This window comes from Phaenicophaeus curvirostris, chromosome 17 (assembly GCF_032191515.1).
Source record: "Phaenicophaeus curvirostris isolate KB17595 chromosome 17, BPBGC_Pcur_1.0, whole genome shotgun sequence".
NCBI lineage: Eukaryota > Metazoa > Chordata > Aves > Cuculiformes > Cuculidae > Phaenicophaeus > Phaenicophaeus curvirostris.
The window spans coordinates 9,339,420-9,355,261 of NC_091408.1; the positions used below are offsets into that span (position 1 = coordinate 9,339,420).

Genomic DNA, 15,842 nt, shown 5'->3' on the forward strand with positions numbered 1-15,842 from the left:
CTCTGATACAAAAAGCTTTGAAAAAAAGCCTGCAGTAATTCCAACAGTGTATATTCTAGTTTCTGAACTTGTCCATCTCGGATGAGCCATTGTTGCAAGAAGCTGGAATTATTTTTTTAAATGAAATGTTTATTTAGGGCGTTTCTTCCCTTTCCCTTCTCTGTTTCTGAAACTGTAGCTTTTTGCAATCTGCTTTCCTCTTGTTATTCTTACAAATCTGGATTGTCTGTCTTCCACTTGGCTTCAAGATCATGCTGGGACAAACCAGCAACAGAAGTCAGGCTATGGAAAACAAATATAGCCAGCTGGAAACGTAGTTATGGCTAAGGAAATGTGTTCAGAAAAAAAATAAGCATCTTGCATTTAAAATATCTGTAGGATGTTGAAAATTCTTCTAGTATAGCTCATGATTTCCACAAGCATTTTAAAGCCTCTTGAGCTCACTAGTACTGTTGTGATTCTTGATAAGAACAGTTCTAAAGGAACCAGTTCTTTCTACTGATGAATTGACATCATTTAAGGGAACAACACAAAGCATTGTCATGGCAACCAGCCTTTTAAAATGATGCTGCTGAATGCAGAATTGATCTGATGAGAATTGTTGTTTGAGGAAGTAAAGATCATGTTGTAGTTTTTGGCAGCTGAAATTGAGAGCCTAGAAAATGTGAAGCTTGGACAAATTTGTAGTGTTTGGAACAGCTGCCTGGCACTGCCAGGGGATGTTTTTCTGGCTAGAATCTAGACTAGGAGAGCACTATCGTTCTCCAGCTCTTTTCAGCTCTTCTAATAATGGACTTGGTCAGCAAATCCTGCACTGATGTGCTGAAGGTTTCATTTCCCTTAGAGAGTAGACTTCTAATAGAAATTGTCAATTTTCCTGTGCTACTGTAGAATTGAAGTGCTGAACTTGTGTGACTCCATAGGACCTTGAGGGTAACTGGTACAGAAGGATCTTTGCAGGATCCCCTGGAGCCACCTTGTAGCTGGTGCCCACCTGCACTTGTGTATAAAGTATGGAGAGCTAGACAGGCTTCAGATGGCAGAGTCATGTTGTGGCTTTTAATGCTTGATGTATAGAACAAGAACGCTTTCATTTGAGTTTGTTCATCTAAAAATAGTATCTTGTATCTCCCTGTGAGTCCATTCTGCTCTCAGTTGGTGGAACGGTCATGTTCCTGGGCTGTAAGTAGAACATAATCAAGGATAATGTTGTGATCTAGGGTGTTCCACAGCATCCCTGGCTGTGACCTTTGACAGAAAACAAGAGGTGCAACTCTTCCTTGTGGGGAAAAAAGGTAACACTTTGTTAAAATTGTAGTCTTCAAGGCCTGTTCAGAAAAGTATTATTAATATGATACATAAGTCTGATGTATCACTGAAGCCTGTAAACCCCTTGTGCCCAACTATCGTGTCTTTTGGCTCCTAAAGAATCTTGCCTGGATTTTTATCTGTTTCCATTTTCTGTATGAAAAGTTTTCAGGAGTTTGTTGGGACCTATTTTTATAAGGAGAACTCACTCCTAGAAATAGCAGTGTGTCTAACACTATAGGATTTAGACATCTTAAAAAGCACATTCCCGTTGAGACCGATTTCCAGAACCGCAGTGCTTGTGGAGGAGAGGACAGCAAAATGGTCTTCCACATCCCAGAACCAAAACCTTCTCTACTTTGCAGACTTAAAAGCTTTCCCAGGAATGGCACAATGTTTGCAAAACACTAAATGAAAAAGATTGAAACACCCAAGAGCAAGTTTTTCAGATATTTTCATAGAGTTGCACAAATGGTATCTCTGTAAATTAAACTGGTTCAGACTTAGGCGAGTGATCCCAGAGAACATAAACCAGGAAGAATAGACAATTCTTCCTGAGCCACTGCAGATACCCTGTTTTCTGGGGAAATGTTAAAGGTGAGTGGGAATATATTTATTTGCTTATTGCTAATGATATTGGGAAAGATGAAGCCCAGAGTGCAGTGGCTGCAATGGCATTGTCAGTTCTTGTGGATACATGCAGCGGCACCTTGTGCTCTGCCTCTGGCTCCACATCTTCCTGTGTCTGACACACCGATGCATCCAGTATGGTTTTCCTTGGGCATTAGCAGCCCCAGGGGGTGCAGTGCACGAATCTATCAGGTTCGTGCCAAAGCCTGATGTTGTATCACAGAGGACCTGTAAATGCTTCAGGCCACCTTTTGCTAAATAAACATTTCTTACAGCTCTGGTGCTTGGAGCCTGGTATGTGTATGTGACTCATAGGATATTAACCCTATTAGCATGTTAAATTAACTGATAAACATCGGGAAGCAGTTCAAAGGCCAGTTTTGTAACTTAGTGTATACTTGGCTAATGAGGTTTACTATGGGGAAGTACGGGGTGTTACTAAGGGGTAGCAAAAGGAAAGGGAACAAACTTGCAGCAGCAAAGTCAACAGAGGATGACTGAAATATCAGAAACCTAAAATATTAGGGGTCTGGGTGGCAAAATGAGTCAAAACTAGTGAACAAGAGGGCATTAGTGTCATCCAATACTTATTCTTTTGGGAAATGCACCATTTCTCAAAACTCATGCTGCTGATTGAAGGCTCCAAGGGCTGTAGCTACAATGCAAAATGGATGGTATTTGAAGAAAAAGATTCAAGGTCAGTGAGAAAATGTAACTACTTATAAACAAATGTCTTCTACAAAAATTCAAAGGGTTACATGCAGAGATGTCAAGTTGCCCTGCATGGTAGTGGTGTTCTTGTGAGCAGCTGAGGGGAGGCAAACCCAGTCCTTCCCAAGACTTTGAAACCTTTACAAATGTAGGACTCAGAGCTGTCTGACCGTGAACGTTGGGGTGCAGGCGTGTGTAGTGCTAGTCATGCTCCTCACTGAGCAAGTCTTGTTTTAATGGTGTACTGAAGAAACGGCATCTTTCTTAAATAATGGTATGAATGCGCATTGCAGGAGGAGGCGTTTCTTAAAGCTCAGTATGGGTTAAAGGAGTAAGGTTAGTCTAATAAAATTGGAGATCACATTTGTAAGGAACGTTATCAACCTAACGTGTTATACAAGGTTGTGTTATAAGGAGATGAGAAAAAAAAGAGCAGTGAAATGACTCCATACTGAAAGTGTGCAAACATACTTGCCCGAGTATATTCTACGAGCATATAAAATGGATGTTGTGTTGCTGATGCTGGTAACACTGGTTCACATCTGGGCTTATAACCCCAGCCGTCATGTTTATTGGGAATTCCAGTCTTTTTGTGAGTCTGAAACATCATGTACTGTTTGCCTCTGAGATGCCTTCTGTCTCAGAGTAGAGTTTGGCAGGCCATGGCAGAAATTAGTTTCAATACTCAAAGCAGCAGTGCAGCACAACTGGCTAGTTTTGAATTTGAATATTGAGTTTGATTAGTGATTTATGGGCTCTGGCTTTAAAGCCTTAATGCTGGCTGGCTTGTTCTGGTGGTTACAGGAAGTGATGGCCTCCTTAAAATTGTGAGTAATTGTGTATTGAGCAGAATTCCCACTGCGAGAATGGCAAAGGACCTTGTTCTCAGCTTCCCTTGCTCCTTATCCCAACTGTAGGCAGCAAGTGTAGTCTGGATGAGTGTTGGACTTGTACAAGTGAGTTGACACAACAATGTTTGCTAGGATATTGCTTTTTCCATCCAGATGGATGTTTAGATAATGCTATTTTTTCCTGTTGGGAATGAGTATTTTTGGGACTGGAGAATTTGTGGTGTCTCCTGACTTTCAAATCTGACACAGCTTCTTAAGCAGGGCCCAATTTTCAGGGAAAGCTGGAATTCTGCTTTCTTTGCAGCAGCCTTTTCAGTCGGCAGGTAGCTATGGAGACATCCAAACCCTCAGTACATTATAGACTAGTATCTGTTCTTTCAGCAATATGAATACTGTTGTGTGAATGCTTGAAAAAGATCTGTTTCCTTTCCTGTTTTACCTAAGCAGTGTCATGGGAGTTGTTTGTGCATGACATCAAACTTGCTGCTTGCTTTTAGCCCTGTTTAGATATGTGGGTTTTGTTTTCCTCACCAGACATAAGCTTCATATAGCAGGCTAGCTGAGGTTGGTTTCTTGTGTGCATTATCACTAAGATGAGGTGTTATGCAGTCGTTGCAGTCTTGCAGATGGACAGGGGTGTGGATGCTTCAGAAAGTATGTAACTAAAAATAGATTCTCATGTATGTGCTCTGATTTGACGTTTGTGGTAAATATTTGGGGCCAAATGGCATCTGGCTCAGCTGATGGAGATCTGATGCTGTTCCCTGTGACACAGTAACTGGAATGTCCTCTGCCTTGGACTACATTTCTTTGCTTGGAGGGGCTGGGGCTGCCCCAGACACTGGCAGCCTGCGGGTTTGTCCTTTCTAATGGTTTTTGTTTTCCCCTTTTGTCTGCAGAACTATACAGTTCTCTAAGTGGATGGGTGCTCTGTTTTCTTTGACCGCATGGTAACGTTCGAATGCAAAAGCTGGATGCCGCAGATCAAGACCTGCGTTAAAACAAACACAAAGTCTGAAGATTGTGTTGTGAACTGGCATGTTTTATATATTCGATGTTAATCAAGTATATTGTATCTTTTTTGATTCTTTTGGTAACACTGTCTTCATACTTTTAAATGTGGTTTTATTATCCTTTCTGTACCCTTTCTTACCAAAACTGATGGAGTATGCTGCTCGGAGTAGTTGTCGTGGTCGGTTTAAGGAGTTAATCGTGTATCTGCTAGGTTATTCTGAACAGTTTAGTCATTAATACTAAAAGATTTTGTGCCCTGTTTACAGTAAATGTATGTGTGCTTGCACAGTATCATAACTTCCACTTGCCATTTTAAGTAATTGTGTATCGGATCAGTTTTTCCTAACTCTCTCTGTGCTTTGGTTACTTTTGAAACTCGTCTCTGGTGCTTTATATTTGTGTGATGTATGAGGAAAGGTACAAAACACTGATGATTCACCAGTGATACAGAGAAGCTGACTTTTCTAAATCATTGTGCCTTACCATAACGTGACCGCTACGCGTGCCAACAACTTCTGTGGATGCTTCTGAAGATTCATCTTCAGGTCTCAAGTACCGATGGCAACAATTTCTGTCAAAGGCATTTTGATCTGTCAGCTGAGTGATGGCACGTACTGAACTTTTTATATACCATAACACTAATTTTCAATGAAGTTTTGTAATAAATCATATGAATGTGGAAAATGTTGAAATTTGGGTGATTTTTGTTATTTTTTTTAGATTTGGGCTCTTTTAAACCAATCTGAAATGTCATAGTATGGTGACACACACAGTGTGTATTCAAAGGAATCATGATATATACCCTGGGGAAGGAAGGCGTATTCTAGAATTTGTCTGCACTCAAATGGCTTTGATTTAATTTCATAACAACTTTAAAAGTGTTTTAGCTGGAAATTAGGTGGCAAGTCTTTGCATCTACTTTCGCAAAAAAGTTCATTAAACACCTCCTGACATCTTTGAGGTGGGTAAATGTCTTGGAAAATCTCATCACACACCGTAGTTTATAAATTCATAATTATTGTAGTTTCCTTGATGTCATTACAGAGTGGATAGCTCTCTTCTGCATGCTTTTGTAGTCTTGCGAATATTATATATGCATAAGCATAAATTATTTTGCAGATATGGGATTAAGAGACTTTGTCTTCTGTACGAATGGATAGTTGGCTGCATTTGGAGTTGGACTTGGTAACATGGACATTACATTGTTATTTCAATGGCTATTAGAATGTGATTGAAAGAAGAAAGGGAGTAACAGATCTGTGTTCATACCAAGTCTCTTCAGGTTTTAAGAGGGTTTGAATTGTAAGCTTGTCTGTCAAGGGAACCAAGGTGGGAGATTTAACAGCAAACATTTTCTCATTAGTTGTGTGCCATTACATGCAACTTAACATGTTGTTTTTCTTCCAGAATTTTACATCATATTTTGCAACCTTCTTGAAATGGTATGCTGTCCATTTCTGCTTGTGAAATTCAGGACAGCCACACCCCTCCTGGGAAGTCAAGACTTTCCTTACACACTTTAGTTACCTGCTGGATTAGCTCTCTGAACAAAGGTAACATGAAAAGTTTGTTTTCAAAGCAAACCAGGACAATGGGGAAGCAGGCTTTCATTATCTAGTCTGTAATTTTATTAAAACCAGAGCTTTTATGCCACTTCTTTTCAAAGCAAGACACCTCCCCTTACTGTAACTGTTCTTGTGTGTGAAGGTTTGGTGAACAGATTTTTACTAGCTGGTGCCGTTTGATCTATAGGCTCTGCCTCCTTCCAGCTTGTGAATTCCAGCTGGAGAGTTTGGGCTCAAAACCTGAGATCTACTTGAATAATAATCCAAGAAGGGCTTGCCAGCACTGCTGATGCTATACCTAGTGCATTCCTTCCAATGCAAGCTTAATTTTTATGCCTTCTACCATCTCTTTGATGTTGTCCGGCATTGCTCTTTAGTTACATTTAAACTTGGTTTTGTTAAAATATTTCACAGCTTAATGGGGGAACAGATTTGTTAAGCCAAGTCTTTGCTACTGTGAAGGTTTCTGGATACAGGGCCCTGGCTAGAGCAGAATTTCTGACCTTGCATTCCCACTCCTGCTGGTGTCGGCAGTGCCAGGGCAGTGGAAGACAAATCCCTTTCTCAGAATTCCACTCAGCCTTCAGTGGGGCTGACACTTTTCCACATAGAGACAAAGTGCCCACATGTAACTCTTTTAATAACTGTTCAGCAGGATCAAGGAGCAGTTGACTGCGGTTCTTTCAGTCTTCATTAGATTTAAAACGCTGGCAGACTATAAAACAATTTCTGAAAGGCTGGTTGGCTTGTTGGTGCCTTTAATTGTGGTGTAGTGTCTCTAATGGTCTGCGGCTCTCTAGTGTTTAAAAACAAGCAAATATGTTGACAATTACCTGATTTATTTTTTTCCTAATGCTTTGAATCGATGGCTAAAACTGAATTTGGGATGAGCTAATGGGGTTTTAAAAGACAGGTGCCTGGGATTGCCAATCTCTGGTCTTGGAAGTGACTTCTTGTTTTGATATGAGAGATGTTTTGAATGAGATGGTGGAAGAAATGGCAAGATAAATGCCGTGATGACTACGAGGATTTGAAAAGTCTCTATTGTGGCGTTGGTGTCTGCCTTGTTCCAAGGCAGGGGAGTGTCTTTGCACTTGTGCAGTTGTCGTTGTGCCATCTTATCCTGCCCTGTATTCAGAACAGCTTCAAGTCTGATTATTTACTTGTCCTGGAAATGTGGCAGGAAAAAAAAATCTTCCCTGCAGCTGTGGCAGTTGGGAAAAGGATCACAGTGGCCTGAGGCTGCACATCCCCTGCTCCTCTGCTGTTGAGTTCAGGTTCCTGTGAGCTGTTCTTAAATAATGTGCTACTACTGCTTTTAGAGTGTTTAAAATCATTCGAATTCTCCCCTGCTCTTCCTTAAAATGTTATATGGACAGCTTTTACCTAAAATGACTTTCCTATCACCTCTTTAAAATGTTTTAATGGAAACAGAGTGCGCAGTACAGTTGCAGTATGATTCAGGCCTTCCCACTGCATTTTGAGATGCTAAATCTGGAAAGGCGTTTCCTATTTATTCCGTTTGTGTTGTTTCATTCAATGGAGCATTCCTCCTCCTGGGTGCCGTGTCCCTCTGGGAGAGCAGGGACCGTTGGAGCCATCGGATCAGTGTTTGCATGTGCGGTTCCGAGTGGGCGTGGGGTGATTGTTGCTGGCATCGCCCTGGCCTGGGTTCTAGGTGCCGCTTGGGCAAGGGGCGTGGAGTGCAGGTCCCCTCCTGTGCTAGAGGTGCTGCTCAGCTATGGGCTGGGGGTCCCTGCTGTCCCCCCCATGCAGGGTGTGGGTTCTCACCTGTGCTGTGGTCCCTGGAGCAGGGTATGGGTCCCCGTTGTCACCAGGATGGGGTGTGGGTCCCCACTGTCCCTGGGATGCGGTGCGGGTCCCTGCTGTCTCTGGGCGGAGTTCCCAGTCCCCGCTGTCCCTAGGATGGGTTCCCGGTCCCCCCTTGTCCCTAGGTTGGGGTGTGGGTCTCTCCTTGTCCCTAGGATGGGGTTCCCAGTCCCCGCTGTCCCTGGGATGGGGTGTGGGTCCCCTTGTCCCTAGGATGGGGTGTGGGTCCCTGCTGTCTCTGGGCGGAGTTCCCAGTCCCCGCTGTCCCTAGGATGGGTTCCCGGTCCCCCCTTGTCCCTAGGTTGGGGTGTGGGTCCCTCCTTGTCCCTAGGATGGGGTTCCCAGTCCCCGCTGTCCCTGGGATGGGGTGTGGGTCCCCTTGTCCCTAGGATGGGGTGTGGGTCCCTGCTGTCTCTGGGCGGAGTTCCCAGTCCCCGCTGTCCCTAGGATGGGTTCCCGGTCCCCCTTGTCCCTAGGTTGGGATGCGGGTCCTCCCTGTCTGTAGGATGGGATGCAGGTCATCTTGTACCTAGGATGGGGTGTAGGTCTCCGCTGTCCCTCGGGGTGGGAGGGGTGCAGGTTCCCCCTTGCCCCTGGGATGAGGTGCGGGTCCCCGCTGTCTCTAGGATGGGGTGGCCGGCCCCGCTCTCCCTAGGATGGGGTTCCCGGTCCCCGCTGTCCCTAGGATGGGGTGGCCGGCCCCGCTCTCCCTAGGATGGGGTTCCCGGTCCCCGCTGTCCCTAGGATGGGGTGGCCGGTCCCCGCTGTCCCCAGGCGGGGTTCCCGGTCCCCGCTGTCCCTAGGATGGGGTGGTCGGTCCCCGCTGTCCCCGGGGGGGTTCCTGGTCCCCGCTCTCCCTAGGATGGGGTTCCCGGTCCCCGCTCTCCCTAGGGTGGGGTTCCCGGTCCCCGCTGTCCTCAGGCGGGGTTCCCGGTCCCCGCTGTCCCTAGGATGGGGTGGCCGGTCCCCGCTGTCCCCGGGGGGGTTCCCGGTCCCCGCTGTCCCTAGGATGGGGTGGCCGGCCCCGCTGTCCCTAGGATGGGGTGGCCGGTCCCCGCTGTCCCCAGGCGGGGTTCCCGGTCCCCGCTGTCCCCGGGGCGGTGCGGGGCGGGCTCGGGGCGGGCCGTGCTGCCGGGATTGGCGGCCCCGGCCCCGCGGGGGCGGCTCTCGCCGCGCTCCCCGCACGCTCTCGCCGCATTCCCGTGTGCGGCTGCCGAGGCACCATGAGCACGGGGCTGCGCTACAAGAGCAGCAAGCTGGGCAACCCAGGTGAGGCGGCGGGGACCCGCGGCCGCCCCGCTCCGCCCCGCAGCCTCACGCCTCACTCTCTCTTCTTTTTCTCTCCCCGCTGCCCGCACCGGCCCCGCAGAGGAGAAGCAGGTGGGTGGCGCCGGGAGGGGCGGGGATCGGCTGGGGTACGGGCACCCGCATCCTTCATCCCCCCGGGCTGGGATGCTGCCGGTGCCCTTGGCGGAGCCCCGCGGGGGGAGCGGCTGCTGCGGGGCGAGAGCTGCTCGGAGACATCCCCTCGAGCCCTGGGAGAGAGGGTGGTGCGAGTGGATGACATCGGCAGGTTTTCTTTGTTCGCCGTTTGGTGTTTCGGGTGTTTGACAGGGAGAGGGATCCTCCGCTGGGCTGGGCGAGTCCCTCGTGGTCCTTAGCACCCATCACCGGGATGCAGCAGCGCCTGCTGTGCGCGGAAACGCCTTTCCCTCTCCCAAAGGTGGGGATGGAGGCGGTGGTTAACGCAGCCGGCGGGCCCTGCTGCGGGGAGAAGCTCCCCCGTTCCCAGCCTGGCTTGCACTTGCCTTTGGATCCACCCTTCCTCTGTTTGGGGCTCCAATTCCCTATGCAGCAAGCGCCCTGCCTGCCCAGACGCTGGTGCTGCAGCACCTTCCTGGACTCCAGGAAAGCAAAGGTGTGTTATAGCAGCTGGGTGCTGCAGGAGAAGGTGTTGCCCAGTGTGATGCAGGCTTGGGCACTGTGAAAAGACAGAGTATTGTGAGCTGCTGATTGCAGTGACGGGAGAGACAAAGCACATCCAGGGATAACAGGATAACGTGGTGCATACTAAGCTACTTACAGTTTTGCTAGCATTTTGTAGTTATTTGTGACTATTGCTGTTAATTTTTTTTAATTATTATTTCTGGAGGGAAACAATCCAGTATGTGATATGAAATTGTTGAAAATTAGGTGTAAGCTATGAACCAGACAGGAGCTTTGTGCCTGTGCCCCCCTCTCATCCCATAAACATGTGTTCTTCAGTTAATATGGTTTTAAATAAAGAAGGAGGCATGTGTAAGTCTCTTTTCTGCTCCTTCCCCAGCGGAAGAAGAGAGATACAGATCAGAGCAGTCTGTTGTAGATCTTACCATAATTCCTGACGACCCGTGTCACACTAGGCAGGAGCGGGCTGGCGCCTCTACCCCAACAGCCTGTGTCTGCCAGAGGGCATCGTGTGCTGCTGGGGCAAAGGAAAGCTGTCTCAAACACGTACCTCTGTGTGTGTGTGCGCGTGCATCTCTGTCTCACACTGAGAGTACAGAGTGGGTCTTGCATGACAAAGCACAGTTAATTATGAATTTGTGCCAGCCACGTTATTTGGGAACAGTGGAGGGAAATCAAGCTGTGAACACAAAGCAGTGTGTTAAAGTGAACATATGAAAACACAGCTGATCCTTTTGTTAGCATCCTTTGAGGGCAGGGATTTTCCTCCTGTGCTGCTTTGTTCCAATCCACTCGCGTCGGGCAGCAGGTAACAGTTTAAAAGGTTTACTAAAGCTGCGATTCTTGCATGAACTAATTCTTAAAAAATCATAGAATCATAGAATAACCAGGTTGGAAGAGACCCACCGGATCATCGAGTCCAACCATTCTATTTTTATAAACAACAGGGAAATGAAATGTGCTCCTGAGAGGGCAGTGCAATAGACCGCCTTTAAGCAGGGTAGCCTTCAGTAAAATCTTAATAATATTGATGGCTTATTGAGTCCAAAAAATTGAATGATGTGGTGTCAAAGAATCTATCTTCATCTTTCCTCGTAGTGTAGTCAGGGCTTTGTCTGGGTCCAGGGGACTGTGATGTGCAGACTGGACTCCTGGTTGCTAGCATTTATGAAGGAAAAATAACGATGGATTCTCTAACTCTCTGATTTCCAAGGAGTGGCCTCCTACTTCATGTACTTGGCACTGAACTCGTATGCCACTGAAGTCAGTGGAGGTTTGATATTGGTCTCCATGGGCAGAGCATCCTGCTTTCCAAGGAAAGGGTTGTGGTTTAAGACCCTTCACAGGGAGGAACCAGGCTCTGGTGTGCATCTCTGCAGCAGGTTGCCTGGTTGGACCAAGCTCCTCAGTCTCATTACATTCCAGTTCAACACCTCTTGGAGGGATGTCTTCTTTCCTAGCAATTGCTGTACTGCTGGAGCACTAAGAGGGATTCTCGTGAAGAGGCGGGGTAGGCAACTGAAGTGATGACTAACATCACATGTGCAGAAGAATGGGACCCATGTAAGGGAAACCTAGCAATTTGTCAAAGGAGTATTGAGTTGAGAACCAAACAGGGCAAGTGCAGAGGATAGACGCTGCCAGAACCAAAGGTGTTGCTGTGGGAGGAGTGCAGGTGAAACCTCCCAAACGCCTCATTCAGTGGGAGCCTCCTGGCACGCTCCCACAGGACATGCCTCCTAGTTCATGTTACTGGCGTGCGTGTGTTTGGGGTGTTGCCTTGCCATGTCTCCGAAGATAGCTCCTACTCACTCAGGTCCATGTCTTTAAAGTTCTTTGAAGTCACTGTTTCTTTTTAAATCAGGAGGATGGGAACCTCTCCTTCCTAAGTTGATCTCTCCCCACCCCATCAACTTGCAAAGGTGCTTGGGTGTGGGAGCAGAGACTATCTGGTGGATCCAGTTCTTTCAGTGGGTTTGAAATTACAGGGCTGTGCCTTTGGCATTTGGCTTGGTCCTTTCTTCTGCTTCAGCATGTTTCAAGGTGGTCTGCTTGTCAGAAAAATATATATGGTGGGGTAAAGCACATATAGAAGATGCTGTGCAAAAGGTAGTTTGGCTGGAGAAATCGTTCCAATGTGATTTGAGGCATTAAGAACCTCTGAATTTATTGCATTTATGTCTCAGATTTTGAGAACCTGGGGTTTATATCTTAAAAATCTATATTCAGACTCCTTTGCATTCTTCTTAGAAAGAAAGAAAGAAGCAGAGAACAGTAGATATTACAAGAGCAGAGATGGCTTCCATCTAAAATGGCAACCGTGCCAACATAAAGCATCATTTTCAGGTCAATCTTCAACCCCAGCCTCCTCTACCAGAGGATGGTGGCTGATGGAAATCCCCCAGTTCCCTGATAATGTGTGCCTCCTGCTTTTCTCTACCATGCATATGAAGAGATAAGCCCAGGTGGACTGGAAAGAAACATGTAACCCTCTGAAATGGCTCTGCTCTGCATAGTGCTGAGGTACCCAGGGTATTTCTGGATGTTGTCCTTGCACACCCACGGCCACTCCAGTGCAGGCAGTGCTGATGGCAAAGAGCAGATTAAGAGGAAGGAGCGGAGATTCCTGTGTCTTTAGCTGCTTGAGGATGAAATTACTGTGACTCACGATTTCTGTGCGGACACCAATGTGGTCATAATCTATTAGCTGAGTTTCGTGAAATACATGATGAAAAGTATCATGTGAGTGACAGGTTCCCCTGCGCAATTGTGCAACAGAGACCAGGTCCTTACTGAATCTCCTCAAGGGCTGTGCTGGAGCAGCTTGGAGCATTCATAGTCACGTTACATGTTCACAGTATTGCCATCTTTCATGTAACTATTTTCCTTAAATTAACAGTCCTTGTAATCTTGTGATGAGGGGAAAGTTCCTTCCTGTGCCTGTGCTTGCGCAGAGAGGCATGGAACCTGGAAGGCAAACAGGGTACCACTGTTTCCTCTGAGCTAAACTAATTATGTTATAATCGTGCTTCTTTGAGTCATGGGGAGTGGCAGCATGGATGTGTGTTCCTTTGCTGTCTGTCGTGCTCTGTATCAATTCAGACAGGGTGGTTGTGGTGAGGTTTTTTTCGCTAGGAGAAAGCAAAACTATGTTTGCAGCTGGCAAGTGGGATATTTCACCACAGCTGGATAATCTCTGACTGTGTCATAGATCACCCTGGGCGAGGCTGTTTCTCTTTGACTCCCTGTGTTAATGTTCCTTCCAACCTCTGTGTTTTCCAGCCCTGGTCTTGCATCCTGGCTACCAAGATGTGCCTGCCAGAAAGGGAGTAGCAAATTAGTCACAGTCTGGAGGTAAATACTGGAAACGCTTGGGAAGCAGCACATCTCTGCTTGTTTTTCTGATGTCCCAGTGTATCTTGGCCAGACATAGCCTAGGAGTGGAAGCTTTTACCTCTCTCTAAAAGGCCTTGTGTGGTTCGTTAATTTTTTTTGGCCCATTTCAAAAGACAGTGTTGGTCCCTTGCCCTCCAAACTGGGCAAGGGCTCAGTGCTCAGAACAGTCTGTCAGAAGCTGGGTGGGACAGCAGCAGGTCGAGAAGTTCAGCGCTGCCTGTCCTCCTGCTCCACATCTGTCTAAACAGTCCTACTGCGGGACAGACGGGCTGATCGGGGCTGGGGAGGGAAGTCCATCCTGGGAACTTTGATTTTTGGATATTTTTTTTCCCCTTCTTTGTCTGCTTTGCTTCTTGGAAAAGGGCTGCGAAAGGAGGTCAGCACATGGACTGCATGATGAAACAGAACTGCTGGAGAGCTGGGCACAGAATCTGCTGCCTGCTGCTGATGTCTCTCTTTAATCATTTATGCGCCAAATGGATAAAACAGTTGTTAGTGCAGGGCAGGGGAGAGGTCCAGCCCTCTCAGAGTGAGCAGCAATCTGCAGTTTATGAAAAGAAATAGTGAATGTTTCTTGCACAGGGATTTTTTTCCTTTCATTTTCCACGAACTGCTCAGCTACTTGTGTGTGAGTCTCCTCCTCTTGTGTGAATTGTGCAGGGCTGTTTCGGGCGTTTTAGCCAAATGTCTAAGTGCAACAGATGATGTGGCCTGATCGATGCTGATGCTAAAGAAGTAGGAGCGACCTTTATTTAACCCCAGGAGATGCTTGTGACACTTGCTCAGCTACTGGGTTGCAGCCTGCTGGGGCATTACAAAAGGCAGCTCACAACTGCAGAGGTGAAAATGCTGCTGCCATCTGAGTGAAGGAGAAACCACAAACTCTAGGAGTTCCTTACAACTGCTTAATGCTTTCAAAAATGATACTGGCCTCACACCGATGCTATTCTTCATCTGTGCTCTAGCAACAAATGCGAGGGGGTTATGATAGTTCCTTGCAAATGCTGAGGAAAGGCAAGAAGGAAACAGCTGGTGGAGGTCAGTGTCTTCTCGAGCCCATGTTGCCTACCCTCAGTGTCAGTCCAAGCTGCTGTTCATTCAATACCCAGTAAAATGGACATTCTGGAAACTCAGGGGAGAATCCACCTTCAGCTGGCTGGTTGCTTGCTGTTCCAGGTCAAGTTGTCTCCCTGCTCTGTACCTTTAGAGCTTTGCCAAATCATTTTCACTGTTCAGTCCAAGGGCTTTCCCTGGGCATTTTGGGACCCCCACTGCCCACAGCAGTTGCTACTGTAGCTGTGCTGCAGCTCATCTGTGCTGAAACGAAGCCTGGAGAGCTCTGCACAGTCTTTAATACTTCAGGCACTTCTTGCTGAGATACCTCTTGGCTAAACCAAGAGGGCTCCTCTCTCATTATTCCTCTTCCAGTTCTAGTAGCTTCTGTGATACTTTTTTTCCTGGATAGCAGAACATGAACTGGAGGGCACTTCCTTTGTTCACCTGCGCAGCTTTCTTGCCTTACCAACACTAAGCCTTCATCCCCGTCTTGCCCAAGGCATAGATTTCCCTGAGACAGTGAAACCACACAGAATAGTCCTCTAATACTCATGAAAGAACCATGTGGGATCTCTAATATATTGTGGGATTTAAGATTTTTGTGAAGCGTATGCAAGTTGTTTCATAGCACATTGGAATAATGGCTGGGTTTGTCTGTGCACGCGTGTGCGTGTGTCTGCAGTGTGGTTAGCCTTGAAGCCCAGGAAAAAATGTTTGTCTGCTGTTGTGCATTCCTTTTCTCCCAGAGAGTTGTCCCTGGAGCTGTGAAGAGGTCTGCAGTCATCTTGTTCCCACAAGGGTGTTTAAGAGCTGGATTTGTGTGTGGTGCAACGGAAAAGCTGAGATCAGCTCCCAGAACACATGCTCCTCATCAGTATGTGTGCTGCTGTTCACCCACCATTGGGTATCTCAGAAGAGATATAAAATCATAGAACCACCAGGTTGGAAAAGACCCACCAGATCATTGAGTCCAACCATTCCTATCAAACACTAAACCATGCCCCTCAGCGCCTCGTCTACCTGTCCCTTAAACACTTCCAGGGAAGGTGACTCAACCACCTCCCTGGGCAGCCTCTGCCAGTGCCCAATGACCCTTTCCATGAAAAACTTTTTACTAATGTCCAACCTAAACCTCCCCTGGTGGAGCTTGAGGCCATTCCCTTTCGTCCTGTTCCCTGTCACTTGGGAGAAGAGGCCAGCTCCCTCCTCTCCACAACTTCCTCTTAGGTAGTTGTAGAGAGCAATGAGGTCTCCCCTCAGCCTCCTCTTCTCCAGGCTAAACAACCCCAGCTCTCTCAGCTGTTCCTCATAAGGCCTGTTCTCCAGCCCCCTCACCAGCTTTGTTGCTCTTCTCTGGACTCGCTCCAGAGCCTCAACATCTTTCTTGTGGTGATTTGGGCTGGGCTACAGAAAGATCCATTGCTTCTGTATCAAGAGTCCTTTCTGGTTTGAGGGCTGAACGAGTTAATACGCTTAATTCTTTCTCTCTTGCGTATTTCCAGTGCATTAATTGGACTCCGTGGTGGCCTGATAA

General features: G+C 47.0%; 2 protein-coding genes across 8 annotated transcripts in view; both read left to right on the forward strand.

Moving 5' to 3' along the window:
* Window positions 1–5,198, forward strand: part of LOC138728073 (septin-2) — a 35,124-nt gene extending 29,926 nt beyond the window's left edge. For 4 of the 5 annotated variants that reach the window (XM_069871102.1, XM_069871104.1, XM_069871105.1 and 1 more), the window contains one exon: window positions 4,400–5,198. The gene's annotated coding sequence lies outside the window, so the exon portion shown is untranslated. The remainder of the gene's footprint in view (window positions 1–4,399) is intronic. The other variant, XM_069871103.1, reaches the window with a different exon arrangement.
* A 3,942-nt stretch (window positions 5,199–9,140) lies between these two features.
* Window positions 9,141–15,842, forward strand: part of SEPTIN5 (septin 5) — a 41,425-nt gene continuing 34,723 nt past the window's right edge. The window contains exon 1 of one of the 3 annotated variants that reach the window (XM_069871096.1): window positions 9,141–9,178. Coding sequence is in view for 1 of the 3 variants with exons in the window: in XM_069871093.1 (XP_069727194.1) it covers window positions 13,803–13,880 (78 nt within the window). In the remaining 2 variants the exon portion in view is untranslated. Of the gene's footprint in view, window positions 9,179–9,262; window positions 9,290–13,787; window positions 13,881–15,842 lie in introns of those variants that run through there. The other 2 variants (XM_069871095.1, XM_069871093.1) reach the window with 2 other exon arrangements.